At 34.4% G+C, this 18261-nt stretch overlaps 1 protein-coding gene across 2 annotated transcripts in view; it reads right to left on the bottom strand.

Annotated features, from left to right (window-relative positions):
• The window catches only part of LOC132738527 (cubilin-like), a 52755-nt gene that overhangs the window by 4603 nt on the left and 29891 nt on the right, over positions 1-18261 (bottom strand). For both annotated transcript variants that reach the window (XM_060726030.1, XM_060726031.1), the window contains 13 exons: positions 17701-17820; positions 16668-16889; positions 15683-15781; positions 14092-14216; positions 13609-13697; positions 12630-12745; positions 11521-11613; positions 10754-10916; positions 9727-9800; positions 3731-3912; positions 2776-2926; positions 1984-2152; positions 1557-1732 (listed from right to left, as the gene is read on the bottom strand). In XM_060726030.1, the coding sequence (XP_060582013.1) occupies positions 1557-1732; positions 1984-2152; positions 2776-2926; positions 3731-3912; positions 9727-9800; positions 10754-10916; positions 11521-11613; positions 12630-12745; positions 13609-13697; positions 14092-14216; positions 15683-15781; positions 16668-16889; positions 17701-17820 (1779 nt within the window). The remainder of the gene's footprint in view (positions 1-1556; positions 1733-1983; positions 2153-2775; positions 2927-3730; positions 3913-9726; positions 9801-10753; positions 10917-11520; positions 11614-12629; positions 12746-13608; positions 13698-14091; positions 14217-15682; positions 15782-16667; positions 16890-17700; positions 17821-18261) is intronic.

Genomic DNA, 18261 nt, shown 5'->3' with positions numbered 1-18261 from the left:
CCACTCAACCATGAACCATTCACCCTTGAAAAAGATATTATGGCCTAGCTTATAGTTGCCCTGAAAGAGGCAGATCAAAAGCCAATATGCTCCATGATCCATGGATCAATGCTTGGCATAATTATTGTTTGTTTCTATATTGCAACAAGGGTGCCATAGTCACAAAATACGCCCGTTTACGAAAGCTTTAGATGGAGATGGGGGCATTATGGATAAGTGTTATCTAGCAAGCAAGTTTTTATTCTTGGCACTGTGTTGTTAAATGAACCTTAAAACAAATCAGTAGGGAAGATATGCACAGGATGTGTGACCTTGACCTTGGTCGCAGGGACCTGAATTTTATGCATGGCACTCAGCCTCACAATGGTGAACATTTGTGCCAAGTTATATTGAAATCCCCCTATGAATGTAGAAGTTTTGCTCCAGACAAGCGTTTTTCTATGAGCTCTAAGTGTGGCCTTGACCTTTGACCTGGATCATGCATGGAGCAATACATATCATGGTGGTGAACATTTCCATAAAGTATTATAAAAATTCTTCCATACATGTAGGAGATATGCTCCAGACAAAATCTGGATATTTCACCATCTTTAGTGACCTTGACCTTGCATATATTGACCTAAAGTACATGTGTCACAGCCGTAGTCATGATAATGACCATTTGTGTTACAATCCCTCAATAAATGATGATTAAATCATCCCTATACACATCTTCATATTTTTATCTAAACTTTGACCTCTATGTGTGACCTTGACCTTGGCTGCAGGGACCTGAATTTTGTGTGCGACACTCCGCCTCACAATGGTAAACATTTGTGCCAAGTTATATTGAAATCCCTCTATGCATGTGGAAGTTTTGCTCCGGACAAGCGTTTTTTAATGAGCTCTAAGTGTGACCTTGACCTTTGACCTAGAGACCTAGTTCATGTGCGTGACATGGCTTCTCATAATGGTGAACATTTCTATGAAATTTCATTAAAATCCCTCCATGCGTGTAGGAGATATGCTCCGGATCAAAATCTGGATATTTCATCATCTTTAGTGACCTTGACCTTGTATATATTGACCTAAATTATATGTGCGCGACACTGCTCCTCATAGTGGTGAACATTTCTATGAAGTTTCATTAAAATCCCTCCATACATGTAGGAGATATGCTCCGGACAAAATTGGACGCCGCCCGCCCGCCAGGGGCGTTCCCATAATACGTCCCGTTTTTCAAACGGGCGTATAAAAATTGACCATCAACTTGTAATTTAATTCAGTTTAGGTTACATGATAAACTTTGTAAATACGTTATAAGGACCTTACACTGGCTGCTGGTAAAGACCGAAATATCTAGCTAGAGGGTAACTTTTTATGGTCGTAATGAAGCTCTGCGACTTGTCTTACATGAGTTGTGCCTTTCTAGGACCGGTAGATAATCCTGTCTTATACGCATCAATTGCGTAACAGAAACTCTGTGGTCTAAAATACAGTTAGAATTCATATCAAGGGACATTTATGACATCCCTGTGTTTAATATGGATATACAGGATATACATAAAATCACTTACTGAAGGTAGCGTAAGTAAAATTGAAGGTGAAAGGCTGGTTTGTAGAGATTGTGTAAGCATATCTGACAAACAGGAAGTTGGTGCGACTGTAGACAGTGGTCGTGTTTTTCTGCGTCATGTTCACCGTGATACTCTGGTCACGTACTGAGCTTCCATCGTGTATCTCCAGTACACCACTGTAAAATAAAAGATAAATCTGCATGTTTGTAACGTCAATTTTCATTGGATAATCGTGACGTTTTATATCATCTATATAGACAGCTTGAGAGCAGCTGCCAGATGCTGAACAATGAGTGATCCTAATTTTGTGCAAGGGGAGCTAAATACCAATAAATATCATATGATTATGAAAAAAAAAAAAAGAAATTTATTTTCATTCTGCGAAACTTTTAACATTAAGAATTAGGTATACATTATACAATCTTACTTCGAAGCATTTTTATATCCTTTCACTGTAATGTTAGCGAGCACAATGTTCACCGATTGCTTTGTTCCGTTTAAAGGCACCTGAATGATCCAGATACACTCTACAGACTGGTTTTTTCCTTTAGGGACGGTCAGATTGGCAGGGTAATTAGTAACCAGTCCACCGCAGGCTGAAAATAAGAGAAAAGATACATGTATTCTGTTTTTCTTCTTCATATTTCATGTAATATTGGCAATGATAAGATCACATTGCATTAACAAAAGCTATCTTTAGTTCGGAAAGATCGAAAATACTCATACATGAATTGTTATCAACATTTGCTGAGAATTAATAAATTTCCTTGAAGAGAGGTGGATTTGAGGCCTTTTCAACATTGGGATTGTGAATTCAAGTGCTACTGGAGTCATGACCATGTTCCCACACTTGACATCAATACTGGGTAGTATCAAAATAGATATTCAAATATATATATATATATAAACAAATTTTGTAGTCAACAGCTTCAGGTAAAGGGTAAAGGCAACCTGTATACAATAAATGTACAATAACATATACAATAATTGTAAAATATACAGTCAAAACTCACTGTATTAAGAACCAACTCACCATGAAGACCACCCTGTTAATAAAGACCACTCTTTGAAAAACCTTCATTAATTAAAGATAACACTTATCTTCAAATACAGACCACTTGTCTACAACTGCCTCCTTTTTTCTCCTTTGGATTATCGTAATTCACAGATTTGCCTGTACAATTTATTTTAGAAGGTAGAAATATCAATGTTCACTTACTCAGAACTTTGTACATGAGTTGTGCCCCTTGTCCGGTCTGTGTTGAGCCTTGTAATGTTGCATTGAAGATCATGGACAGGTTTCTGTTTGGTACAATCAGATCACTAGATGTACCAGTAAAGTTTGCTATGGTACTAGAAGTACTGGTATTCTGAAAACAATAACAAATCAACATGATATCTCGAAACCTTTAAAGAAACATGCCTCTAGATTCACATGTTCATTTTCATCTTTTTTTTTAATGAACATTATGTATAAAGTAGGAAAAACACATTGTCTAGTAAAAAAATAGTAATTAGCGCTAGTATAAGTCATTCTAAATCAACATAAAATATGTCCAAAAAAACAATAAAAAAAAATCAGCCCTTATTTTATGAAAAACGTGGATAGAGTATGGGAATAAGACTACTCTCAGTGCTTGACAGGGACATATCTCTATATAAAACCCATTCCTTTCAATAGTAATGGAGATACAAACTTGCAAAAACTTACCTAAAGTGTGAGGTTTGGGTTGAGTACATGTTATGTACATTATTCCAGACAACCTTGGAACAGCAAACAGCTGATCTTGTGCAAGTGTATGATTCAAAATATTAAAAAAATACAGATGTATATATACCTACCAACTTGTTCATCATTTCTTGTTTGTTTCTTCGAAATTGTTTATCAGCACACAATTTAGGTCATATGGCGCCAAAACAGGAAAGATGATATTGGCTAACCTCGGATGTTAAAAACTTAGAGCAACATCAGCAGTCAAAACCGCCTCACCTTCTAGAACTAAGAGATGCATAGTTTGCAGTGATTCGAACCCATTTAGTCGCCTCTTACAGGTTCAAATCACTAGAGTCTATGCATATTAGCTTCAGCAGGTGAGGGTAGTTTTGACCGCTGATGATGCTTTAAGTTTGCAACACCACACAAAGACATAAACCAACAAGAAGATATAGATTACCTGTAGTGTAAGGGAATGTCCTCGTTGAAAGTCTAGTGATTTGACAGTGAGATACATCATCGAGGTATTGACAGTAACTGGTAGTGTCCAGTTACACATCACATTCAGGGGGTACTGATTCGGGAAGTTTGGAGTATTAATATTCCCGGACATTCCTGCTCCCAGAGCACCACAGGTTGCTCCTATGTATACAGAAATACCTGATGAAACCTTTATATTAAAGTGTATAAAGCTATATCTTTGGTGTTTTTAGATGTCAAAAATATTGTTTATTTAATTTTATAATTAAAATAGCTACATAAACTGTAAATCAAAAGAAATATGTCCATATAGTTTAATGAAAGCAAGTTGAACATGTGTTATATAATGGGTAAACAAACTAAAATAGTAGGGGAATATTTTGTTCCGGAACATTTTATTCTGATTTACCTACAATATTCATGTATGTTAAATAACACGGGCATTCTATGTAACATCTTTTTTGAGATAATACTGATACAATATGAAAACAATATGTATTTACAGCTTTTAAATCTTTACAAAATTTTTCATTAGATATTGCTTTATACCCTTTAAGCAAAACTTTGTATATAAATAATGACAAATAAATTCAATCTTTGCAGTAATCTATAACCTGCTGAAATTGAAACAATTATGATCAGTCTTTGCTACCAATATAGATCCAAGCAAGGCTACACATCCATGCAGTCTGACCAGGCTTAATACTGTTGGTGGCTCTATTATAGTATCTTGATATTGAAAGTCCTTAAAGCTGCACACCTCCAGATGAGCCAAAATATTTCAAGAAAATCAATATTGAGAAAAATGTACTGAAAACATTCAAGATCCAAGTGATATTTTACATGTTATATGCGGTTTAAGACTGCTTTTGCAGTATTTCATAACAATATTTCTACTATAATCTATAAGACACCAGTACTTGACTAAATAATGCCTCTGGCAAATATAATATTATTTAATCCAATAAGTTCAATGCATTTTTGTAATATGAAGGTACACAAATATATATTCCATCTATTTCTTATGGAAAAATGTTTCAGGCCATGCAATACAGTTTTTACAGAGTGCAAAAATGGCACAGATGCATGATAAAAGTCTTTATGAAATAACATCTTATGATCTTACATAGGGTAAAGTGATCGTAAGTCGGACACATCATTGCTTCTTCCGTTTGTAGAATCTATTTTTAGAAACATATCGGAATTTCCAAAGCACTTACACACGGGGGAATACTTTAAAATGCGAAAAACAATCATAATTACTCGGAACCAGTGTAAGAAAAGAACAAAAATCGGGTGTAAAGCCAGGTACCAGCATTTGATGTTGACTCGGACGGATTTGATGTTGAGTCGGACACCAATTTTTTTGACTTGGGCGGTAAAAATTACGGTCCCGTTCTAATCGGTATTCATCAAAATAATCGAATGAAATATATGGATGTTGTATTATTGTTCCAGAAATATTATAAACATTATAAATAATATAATTATTATATTTTTAACTAAAGTTTATAGCATAATTTGTGTGACTGATGATTCTGAGTAAGTTCATTTCTCATCGCTCCCAATGATCAGACTGACTATATCAGAAACGGGGCGTATTTAATGCTTACAGACTAATTTGTATTTTAGTTTGATTAAAGTACGTAAGTACAGTGTAAATAAAACATTTAGTTTGCAAATTAAATGAAACACTAAAATATTGACGTTACCGTGATATTTTATTTTGAAAAAAGTGTCTTCAGGGTAATAGACACAACATGCAAATCTGACAAAACATGCAGCCGACGCATAAACGTAAAAATAGGCGTATACGCCGTTACATACATGAACTCATTCAATGTTTTTGTAAGTAAGCATTTTAAATGATTTCAATTATGTATTTATTTTTGTTGGTTCCAGTCACGCAAGCATCGTAGGTTTCTACATGTGAGAAAGCTATCAAGCTAGCTTACGGAATGTCGCTTGTTCTACTTAGTTGCTCTTTTGTGCCTGAAATAACGTACAGAGGGGCACCTGACGTCTTCCTCTATCAGTAAAGCTGGTAAAGCTGGCTCCGGACAACGCAATATGACTTTAGTAATACTTCGTTGGTAAGACGTACGTAAACCCCACTCTCCCACCCAAAGGCTAGAAACGTACACAATTTCCTGTTTTTCTCACAACATCTAAACAACAATATGCTTTTTGGTTGAAGAAAATATCACATTCGGAGGAGAGGGTCGAAATTTGCTGTTTTATTTTATGTGTATGGATGGTTCAGCTAGAACATTTTCGTTTGTCTAATAAAATATATTTTCTGAAAGATACCTGTGACAGCATGAATATTGTTACGCAACAGTAACACATTTATATGCTAAATTGAAATCAAATTAGGCTGTTGTCACTGCTTTCACTTTAGAACTGACAAAGGTCTAGGACGTATTTGGGATTTAATTTCTTAATATATGTTTGAATTCATGCAGAGCAAAATCAAACAAAAAAAAACAACAACAAAAAATAGCAAAAAAGCAACATGTCATTTAAACAGAGAAAGGTGTTCAATCATGATAATATATATGTTACGGCAAAATGTGAATGTGATCCATGCTGTTGGCTTACCAACCCTATTACAAGTAGAGAACAGCGTGAATCCTGATCAGACTGCGCGGCGAATGCGTAGTCTGGTCTGGATTCATGCTGGTCGCAAACGCACTATGTTGGTTTTGTCGTGACACGGCTCATTTATATATGTTCCCAGGTTAATGAAGTGTGTCTGCCTTACACATGTTAATCGTGATTCTGATATTCTGTAATTATGTATTTTCTTTTTATTAATTGCTGTTATATAACGTAGATTGGACTTTTTATAAGAGCGAAGCTTTGAACATAAGTGTATCATTTTAAGTTTCTGTGCGTCTTCACGACGCAGGTAACACAAGCCGACATGGCGACTAGGACCTTTATGTTTCAGGTAGATCATATACTAGCCCAACAAATTGTGCGCTTTATGGCTTTTTTTATATATACGATAGTCGCCCTTTGCGACAGACATCTATGAAATATCAGATTATAAAATCGGTCTGTCTTGCCGTCGAAATATTGAGACTAATCTAATACAAGTTTGGCTCCAGTTACAACCAAGCAATAACAAAGTTAAAGTTGGTAACACTTTGAAACTAAGAAACCATTTAAATTGTAAAACAAAGAAAAAAGCAGCTAAGTAATGAGGTGAACATATGTTTGACATAAAGATATCTTACATTATTTGAAAACACGAATACCAAATATCACATTTTAGAAAGAAGTTATATAGCGTAAGTATTAATGAACCATGAATATATATGAACTCTAGATCTAGAATAATGATAGGAAGGAAGCAGTGACAAGAGCCTAATTAAATTTCATGTAGCGCGGTATCCGCCTATCCTTTCGTCTATTCGTAGAGCGCATGCCTTGTCAGAATTGTATCTTGTCTATATTAAAAAATATCGAACACTGAAGACATTTTTTTCAATCAATTATCTAACTATAGATCTAGATGTAATGTCATTTGATATTAATCTTCAATAAATACAATGATGAATTTATTGTATCGCAAAAAATATAGGAAGCTTAAAAAATATCTTTCTTTTACTAGATAGGCCTATACGCTCTTTGTCGTTATAAAGAATAAAACTAGACCTTGTAGATAAGTCATGTATAGAACAATGGGTAATTATGTCAATAGAACCTACTTTGAACAGTGTCCAACTTAACATCAAATTTTCACTTTTGATTGTCCGACTTAACATCTAATTTGGTTCCTACGCCGGGTGGGGAAAGGTAAAAGAAATACGAGGCAAAATAATTAAACAAGTTTAGAACACAAAGTAAACATGTATATTTGTATAGTTGATATATATTTACATACACATTATTTAATTTTTAATACTTTAAACCACTGAAATAGGAAGACCAGTCTTACTTTTCTGGAATCCAGATTTTCAAATTTCGCGCCGATAGAGCTATTTATAGTAACAATATTCAGAAAGACAGGAAGTAAGCCACGCTGACAAGAAAGACAACTATGCACGGTTAAAATGTTAAGGTTGGTTTGACTGCACTTATTGGCATGTTAGAAACGTTTCTACAACATTTAATGAACAGCTAAAAATGTCTGACTTTCAATCGTGTCCGACTTACGACCACTTTACCCTATACAGAATAATATGTTGTAGTAGCCTTCTGAGGCTTTGTATCTAGCTACAAGCAACATTGCAAAATTAATATCTCACAAGACCTCTCACAGCTTCTACAACACAATTATCAGGGCCAGATTTGACCCCCGGGCTTTTATTTGAACAAACTTTGTTGATATTTACTTAAAGATGTTTCATGCTAAATATCTTAGCTCTAGCTCTTTGGGTTCTTTAAAAGAAGATTTTTAAGTTTTTACTATATGCATATAGGGAAAATCAATGACCCCAAGGGGCGGGGCCAATTTTGACCCCAGGGCTTTTATTTGAACAAACTTGGTAGACATTCACTAGAAGATGTTTCATGCCAAATATCTAAGCTCTAGCTCTTACGGTTCTTTAAAAGTAGATTTTTTAAGTTTTTACTATATGCATATAGGGAAAATAAATGACCCCAAGGGGCGGGGCCAATTTTGACCCCAGGGCTTTTATTTGAACAAACTTGGTAGACACTCACTAGAAGATGTTTCATGCCAAATATCTTAGCTCTAGCTCTTTGGGTTCTTTAAAAGAAGATTTTTTAAGTTTTTACTGTATGCATATAGGGAAAATCTATGACCCCCTGGGGCAGGGCCAATTTTGACCTCAGGGCTTTTATTTGAACAAACTTGGTAGACACTCATTAGAAGATGTTTCATGCTAAATATCTTAGCTCTAGCTCTTTGGGTTCTTTAAAAGAAGATTTTTTTAGTTTTTACTATATGCATATAGGGAAAATCAATGACCCCCTTGGGCGGGGCCAATTTTGACCCCAGGGCTTTTATTTGAACAAACTTTGTAGACATTTACTAGAAGATGTTTCATGCCAAATATCTAAGCTCTAGCTCTTACAGTTCTTTAAAAGAAGATTTTTTAAGTTTTTACTATATGCATATAGGGAAAATCAATGACCCCCCCCCCCGGGCGGGGCCAATTTTGACCCCAGGGCTTTTATTTGAACAAACTTGGTAGACACTCACTAGAAGATGTTTCATGCCAAATATCTTAGCTCTAGCTCTTTGGGTTCTTTAAAAGAAGATTTTTTTAGTTTTTACTATATGCATATAGTGAAAATCAATGACCCCCTAGGGTGGGGCTAATATTGACTCCAGGGCTTTTATTTGAACAAACTTGGTAGACACTCATTAGAAGATGTTTCATGCCAAATATCTAAGCTCTAGCTCTTAGGGTTGTTTAAAAGAAGATATTTAAAGATTTTTCTTTCCGTTGCCATGGCAACCAGAGTTCTGCATGGAATTAAATTCTTTGAACAATTTTTAAAGGTGACCACCAAAGGAACATTCCTGTGAAGTTTGGATGAAATTGGCTCAGTGGTTTATGAGGAGATGTCATTTAAAGCAAAAGTTTACGGACGGACGGACGGAGGGACGCCGGACGGACGCCGGACGAAAAGCGATCACATAAGCTCACCCTGTCACTTTGTGACAGGTGAGCTAAAAATGGCTCTCAAAAAAAAAAAAAAATCATGAATGATGGATGAATATGTAATTTTTGCAAGAGACCAAGCCTCCAAAAGTTTGGTTCCGTTTTCCATATGCTATGTAATACACAGCAAAGATGAGAACCAATGTAAAAAAGTAGTCTGGCACTTCCATATATGGTACTGCATTTGTCACTTGCAGAATACAGATTTTTTCTATCCATTTAAGTGTATTCCCGCTTCAAGATTTACGCCTATTTTAGGGAGAAAATTTATAGGTACATAATAAATACGACATAATTATTAAGATGTATTTTATAATTAATATGGAAAGTTTACCATTATCTTGGCTCCAGTATCTAGCTACCACTGTAGGTCCTGTACATGTGTTGTTGTTGTCTTTCCACACTAGCCTGAATGTGAAACAAAATAAAACATGATTAATAGGACTTTCCAACCCATTCTGCTAAAACTCCTCCCATTACCTCTATTTTTTATGCATACACCCTTTTAAAAAATTTTTTTGACCTGTACATTGTAAAATTCAAACCTTTAAACTATTAAAACTATAAAACAGTGCGCTTGAGAATTTTCAGTGATTGATAATAAAATAAAAATAGGTCCGTAGTTGAAAAGTATTAGTGAAAAACACGTGCATAATTAAGACAAAGCTCATTTTATTCATATTATGAACTGTATTATCATACTTTTGTTTAAAATGGGGATGAAGGTCATAAATACATATTTCATATTGCAAAGAAGTCATTTATCAAAATGGCCATATGGCCAGACAGTATACTGTCCAAACAAGCTGGCGGTTACCACCACTGCTTAAAGATATAAGTGGTGGCACGGCTAGTAATCTAATGATCACTAGTCGCATGGATTCAAACCCCATCAGGGTTGAGTCGCTGTTTACTTGAGCAAGAAACTTTACACTGATTGCTCAGTTCTTGTTGGTTCCAGAAATGGATACAAAAGTGTCTCTTTAAGCCTATAGCTTCCTACACAATCAAACTAAAATAAATTCTATATAAACCAAAGGGAAAGAATCAATAACCATGAGATAATATAATACCAGATAATGCTTTAAAGTCTACAATTAAAGTATCCATGGATGGCCAAGACTCATTATCCTAAGCACTTTCATAGTACTATATTGACACTGTATTTTAGAATCATCCACAATTCTATGTCAGAGAAATTTGGCACATACATAAAATTATACTTTGATATATACGGAATAATCAATTGTTTTCTTCCTTAATAGATAATATAAAGAGACCTTAGGACATAAATAGAAGTGGTGACGACCTAAGGACGGGGTTAAATGTTTGAGATCCAAAGACGTATCTTAAACTTTTACCTTGGAGGTGAGCCAGCTGGAAATCTGATCTGAGGGATCGTGTATGACGTGTTAGCTTGGAAGGATGCGTATTTCACGGAGTTCTTGTTGAAGCCCTGGTAGATATCGAGGGTACCCGTCTTACACAAGTTAATCTGCTTCATCTCCAGTATTATATCATTACCTGTATAAATATAATATCATTACCTGTATAAATATAATATCATTACCTGTATAAATATAATATCATTACCTGTATAAATATAATATCATTACCTGTATAAATATAAAGTAACATTATGAACATAGTTTCATTGCAATCTGATTAAAATCAGCTCTAAATAACGCTCCGCTTTTAGATCCGACTGTGACCAAATATGAAGTCATTTCTGGAGACCTTTCACATAGCCAATCATTGGCGAGCTTTCATAATTTTGAAAGCTATGTGGTTTCTGATTTTAACCCTGAGAAAACCAATATGGAGTAGGTAAGTAACTTGAAGGTTTAAACCAGTACTGACAAGTCGAGGCAGTAACTTGAAGGTTTAAACCAGTACTGACAAGTCAAGGCAGTAACTTCAAGGTTTAAACCAGTACTGACAAGTCAAGGCAGTAACTTCAAGGTTAAACCAGTTCTGACAAGTCAAGGCAGTAACTATGCTAAATGATAATTGATAAAAGCTTTTAACTTTCAAGACTAATTTACAAAAATAAATCAATTCAAACTACCTCTTGCATCTATATATACTTAAAGATTGACATAAGATCAATAATAATAAGAAATTTTACTTGTAGAAACTAGAAAATTGCAGGACTTCTCTGTTGTGCTTGCACCAGCAAAATTAATTTGGCCCGATGGTCCGTTAGACAACCCATTACAACCTGTCAAATATACAACATACATTTATATAATTATTGCACAATAATTTATTTAGGAAATGGATATCAAATTTGAGTGCATTGTTGTAGAATAATGCTTGGTTTGAGTTCAAATGCTTAGGAATGTAATCACGAAGGCCAATAGGCCTGAGTTATTAATTACAAAGCATTTTAACAATAAACTGAGAGTAGATGTCATTTGGTTAATTGACGTCATATCTGATGTCATATGACGTATAACCATTCCTTTTTTATGCTGTGAATATATCGTGTAATAATGCACTTGACTGTCTTATATGTTTGACAGGGGAATAGTATGAAGCGTGTTAGAATTATTATTTAACTGCAGTAGCTGAAGGTATGCAGAGTATACTGTATCACAGGTTTTATTTGCATTAGATTAATTTTCGCTAATATTCATACATCAATTTCTTCGAGAATCCATAGTTATCAGATATAAGTTTATCTGCCCACAATTATGAAAATCTTAACTTACTTAGCATCACTTTTGATTTTGAATACAATGACGCAAATTTCTGAGAACACAAATAAGGAAAAATATACTTTTTAAGCAAAAAAAAACAAAAAAAAACGCAAAATTCTTGACAACATAATTTCAAGTGTTTTACAGGAAAAATACAAAAGCATCACAATAATTACACATACACAAATACAATTCTATTTCTAACATAAGAATGACTGTTAAAATCAACATAGAAAACAGAAATCTCTTAGCAAAGAGCAAAAATTAAAAGAGCAGTATTGCTGATTTATCACATTTATTTCATAATCGCTCATTCATATACCCCTGTCCTGAAGGAACCAATCTTAAAACTTTTTTTTTCAAAATCCTGAAAGAGCCATATTTAAAACTGTCAATTATCAAGATCAAAGTTGGTCAATTGTCAGTATAAAGCAAGGTCAGATTGTATGGATGTGCAGCCTGGCCTGGCTCTATACTGGTGACAATGACTTATCAATGTCGGCTCTAACCGTGTTAAATCTTCAATAAACCTTACCTGTTGGTTGTAGAGCTGTTGCCTTCAACGAAACTTTCTGATTTCCTGTCAACATAGTTATAACAACCATAGCTCGAGCACTGGGAATTATTATTGGAAGAAACACACTGTCTTTCCTGAAATCATATACAAACAGTAGACATTTGTTTATAACAAGAATATGCAGCTGTTTAAACATTTTAACAATCTTTATTAAAACTATGGATGGCAACGAATAATCAAGTAGTCGACCCGTGCTCTATTAAACACTCAAGTACCAGTTAACAAAATTAATACTACATTCAACGGTTAATCGAGTACTCAATCAGTACTTGATTGAACACTCAAGTACCGGTTAAGAAAATTAATACTACATAACTGGTTAATCAAGTCTTCAATAGGTACTCAATTAAACATCCAAGTATCAGTTAACAAAATTGATATTCCATTAACCAGTTAACTATTCGAGTACTCAATCGCTACTCAATTAAACATCCAAGTATTGGTTAACAAAATTAATTCTCAATTAACCAGTTAATCGAGTCCTTGATAGGTACTCGAATAAACATCCAAGTATTGGTTAACAAAATGAATACCCTATTAACCAGTTTAATCAAGTACTTGATCACTACTTGATTAAACCTTCACATATTGTTTAACAAAATTGATGCTCCATTTTTCGTCCTAAATATAATTATTATTGTAGTAAAATAAAAGAATAGAAATTTCATGTTAAAATGTCAACCATAAACTTGTTCAATTGAATGAAAACAAAGATTGTTGGCCTATCAACCAAGGGATTCCGAGTTTGAGTTCTACTGGACTCAACTGCATTTTCTTATGTTCTAGTTAGTTTCAAGAGGCAAACTCAAGAGTGGCTTCAATAGTAAGTCCAAATGCTTAAGAACCAATGCACCTACTAATGTGAACTCCGGATGATAAGTTTTGATAATTACACACCTGCCTGTCATAAGAAAAAAACCACCAAAAAATGACTTACGTATAAGTGAACATCGTCATGAACCCTTGGCACTGGACTGTTATCTTACCATCTGTCAATGATGTGTTGTTGTTTAGTTCAATCTTAATCTGAAAAATAAAACAACAAATTAATAAACAAAACGTAAAACACCATAGCTTATGTACTGTCTGACCAGACTCTAGACTGTTGGTTCATAGACTTTAATTTTCATACTGATATCCCTCAAATTGATAATGGGTTAAGTTCATTTAAGAAATTACTACTGTTGAATCATAAGACTTTAAATTTCATACTGATATCCCTCAAAATTGATAATGGACAGTTCTAAAATAGAAGCTGGGGTTAAGTCCATTTGAGAAATTACTAGTATGCACAATAAGGGTTAAACTGACACTATCACTAAAGGGGATTACTTATTTATTTGACTTTCACTTATTCACTAATTATATACCCTTTAGCTGGCATAATTTCACTTTAATGCTACAGATTTTCACAACTTACAGACGATAGGGACTGGTTTGTACTCAGGAACATCACTTTCACAGTACTATTGCTGATGGTAGTGCCGTCAAAGTCAATATTTGCAGATCGTGACTGATTCGTGAGAGTGAAAAAATTGTTGTAACCTGAAAAACAATCATTATTTGAGCCGTGCCATGACAAAACCAACATAGTGCATTTGTGACCAGCATGGATCCAGACCAGCCTGCGCATCCGCGCAGTCTGATCAGGATCCATGCTGTTCGCTTTCAAACTCTATTGAATTTGAAAGCGAACAGCATGGATCCTGATTAGACAGCACGGATGCGCAGGCTGGTCTGGATCCAAGCTGGTCGCAAACGCACTATGTTGGTTTTGTCAAGGCGTGGCTCATTTATGCTTAAAATAAACAAAATTCAATTATACATTACTGATTTGAAACATTGTATTTTCTTCCCTTAAAGGCCAAATATGCCTCAGAAATGGTATGATTTTTATTTCACAAAATTTTTTAATTTTTAGTATCTTGTTATAGTTTCCAAAAATAATTATTTGCCATATAGATGAAGTATCTTTTACTTCTTTTGCTTTGTTGGCAATTGGTATAATTATAGTGAAATTGGTATTTTGTATGGAAGTCAAAATGCCACTTTGTTAACATTTTGCTACTTTTACAACACATTACTGCACATTCAATACTACTTTCTTCAGCTGTTAAACATCTAACATGCTCTAAATCCATTATTAAAACATTATTAAACACATGTTTCACATTTCTAATGAATTTAATAAATATGGATGTCTGGGGCATAATGTGCCTTTTAACTTAAAAATAAACTTTAAACTATGCCTTATTTGATAACAAGATGAGTTCATGATAAACACTGAACAGAACTTCTGGTTTAAAATCTGCAAACCTTTACCCTCCTGAGAGTGATCACCATAGCCTTAAAATGTCAAGTACATAAAGTGCCTTGTAATTCATCGCCTTAGTGCAGAAATGGGTTAACTCCTCATATAATTCAATAGGAATTACCGCGTTACTGCACAAAGGTTACAAAATATCAAGTTGTTTAACAATCACTTTTTTTCACCAAAAAGAACTTTCCAACTAGCGATGAAAATGCAAACTTTAATCCATGCATTATTACAAAATTAGTTCTTTGATGCTTTTGTTTTTTTTTGTTTGTTTCATTTTACGCCTTTTCCCAACAGTATTTCAGTCATATAGACGGGTAGTTTCCTAACCATTGTTCCTGGAGAGTTACACCAGTACTAGACTACCTTCCTCCACGTTAAACTACCAAAACTACCAAAACATCTCCCGGGGATCAAACCCACGCCAGAGAGGTAACTGGATTAGCAGTCATCGACTCTCTCTTTGATGCAACAACCCTATATACATGTAGATGTCTCATTAATGACATCAAAAATAAGGCAAATTTTTATAACGGCATCTTCAGCCCTCTTTCCCAATACATTTTCTTCCATTCTACAAAATCAAAGGTTGACAGTAAAACTGCTGTAACTGATATGAAATAAAAAAGGAACTTACATCAATTTTGCGGTCAACCCTCGAAATATGTCCAATGAATATAAGAATTATACTTACTGTCTGACCGGTACTGTAAATTACTGACTCGGGCAGACTGTGCTCCAAGGTTGGCAACCACTGTCAGAGATTTCTTTGAGCCCACGAGCCACTGAAGTCCTGAAAATATGATGAAAATGATGAGTTTACTCAGTTATTGTAGATGTTGCAAGGCAAGTAATTCAGTGGGTTTTCTTTTTTTTTCTTTTTTCTTTGTACTTACACTAATAAATATGTTAAATGGACTTGCCCTTTTGAGAATTTGGAACAGTCCATATCTAGTTTAAAGTGACATTATGCCCATCTAAAGGTATATAGTGAATGAATAGGTTAGAGTCAAACGAAATTTCTGTAAATATCTTTTTAGAATTTACCTGTTAGGTTCAGTTTATAAAAAGAGTAGGACAGTCTTGTTATATTTTAAGCCGATAATAAATTTTATCCTAAATATTTTCCAAAATAAACTGTTGGTCAAACACCATTTAAACAGTCAATCTTTTTGAAATATAAAGTCAATATAGCTCAACTTTACTATGAAAATATGAGCATAATGTCACTTTAAGGAATTTCAAAAACAAAATACTAAAATTTAACAGTATAAAATCCGGTCAGGGTACAGAAGTGCTAGGTTGACCTGACACTTAAAGATATATTATGCTCAAATTTGAAATGAGGAAATATTAATTTAATAATTGCTACACAGTCTCTTTGTAAATATTAAATAAACATGTTTTGATTTCACACAAAGTGTATATGTTAATATGTTTAAATTTCTACACACTGTAGATGGTCACAATATAAATACATAGTATCATTAAAAAACTGCAGTTTTTTTTAAAGAAAGGACCAATTTGACTTGTCCCATAACAGGAAACGAAGCTTCCCCAGCATAGTTTATTCATTCTTTTATTCAAATGAGACAATTAGAAAATATACAAAATAGTTGAAAAGTAAACCTAACTTGATCTACTAACTTGATCTACTAATCTGACTTGTTTTTACGTACCATCGCTATTGGTTCCTACGACGGGTGCCTGAGTGCTAGCACCATCATAAAATATCACATTATCAAAGCCACGTGTCTGAGTGTAGTTCACACTGTTCTCCATATACACCTTGCCCTCGCCTCCCAACTTCAGCTGAGCGTAGCAGGTCACCGGTAACTGGTTACTGGCAGGTATAGTCAGTTGTTTAAATGTAGACGCCACATCCAACTTTCCACTGCAACCTGCAATGAACAAATTTACTATTACTTCCAATTACAGAAATTTTTGTTTGTTTAATTGGGTTTTACATCACACCAAAGCAGTATAGGTCATATGGCGACGTTCCAGTTTTACTGGTGGAGGAAGACCTCAGATACTCTTCTGTGCATTATTTCAAGCACGAACGGGCACCTGAGTAGAACCATCTTCGTTCTGTAAGATAGCTGGATAGCTTCCTCACATGAAAGAATCCAACTGTCGGGATTCGAACCCACAGCAGTGAGGGGCAAGTGGTTTGAGGTCAACGACCTTAACCATTCGGCCACGGATGCCCCTCCAATTACAGAAATGATATGAACATTAAAGAGGTGAGGTATGTAACTTAAGCTAAGTTTGAAGAGACCCCAGCAATGATGACAGCTTTCTCTGGATACAGGTTTTCCTCTGACCTCTATCATGTGACCTTGACCTTGAGATCTTATTCATGCATGAAGCACTATGTTTCATGATGGTGAACTTTGGAATGGTATATTACTGAAATTCATCCATGTTTGTAGAAAAAGATATGCTCCAAACCGACCCTCCTTAGGCGTGCCTCTAACATGACCTACTTTCAAATGGGCATATCAATACGGAGTCAAATATATGGGTCAAATTAGTGTACTTCAAAAATATTAAGAGTCGAGACCTGAGATCAATAAACAGATCTCTAATTATTCTTTCCAGATTATTTTATGCAATTTCACAAATTTTGTATGTTATATAAACCATGATATTTTTTTTTTTATCATTTCAATTAATTACTCAACACATTAGCTAAGATTTTTTACTTACGAGGATCTACCGTCTGAAATAATGCTGTGAAGTTCTGAGCAGCAGTATTATTGTTGAAGAAAAAGTTTACTGTAAAACTTATAGCGTTCTTGTCTCCAAACACATCGTTGGGAACCGGTCCTGAAAATATACACATCATCGTGTTTATATAAATATACATATTTACTGTGTAAACTCACATCATCGGGAACCGGTCCTGAAAAAATACACATCATCGTGTTATATAAATATACATAATTTAACGTGTAAACTCACATCATTGTGTTTTGCTGCGAAAAATGCTATCATTTAATAATCATGGCCCCGCATTTTTTTCATGATATTACATGATTTGTTTATTAGTTTATTGATTAAAATATTTGGCTGAAGATATGCATTGAAAGTGCTACCGAAAATAATGAAAATATGAAGTTTCTTATTACGTAAATATTATTATTTTATTTATTTCGACACTTACGTCTTGATATTACGATATATACATATCTCTATTAGAGTATAAAGTTACTTCCCAGCTTTTTGTTATGATAACACTTATCTGTTTTCATTTTCAATCTTCAGCCT

The sequence above is a fragment of the Ruditapes philippinarum genome, unplaced genomic scaffold (genome assembly GCF_026571515.1).
Source record: "Ruditapes philippinarum isolate M1 unplaced genomic scaffold, ASM2657151v2 ctg194_1_1_1_1, whole genome shotgun sequence".
Taxonomy (NCBI): Eukaryota; Metazoa; Mollusca; class Bivalvia; order Venerida; family Veneridae; genus Ruditapes; species Ruditapes philippinarum.
Note: the sequence above shows the minus strand (reverse complement) of the source record. Positions and strands in the feature narration are given on the sequence as shown.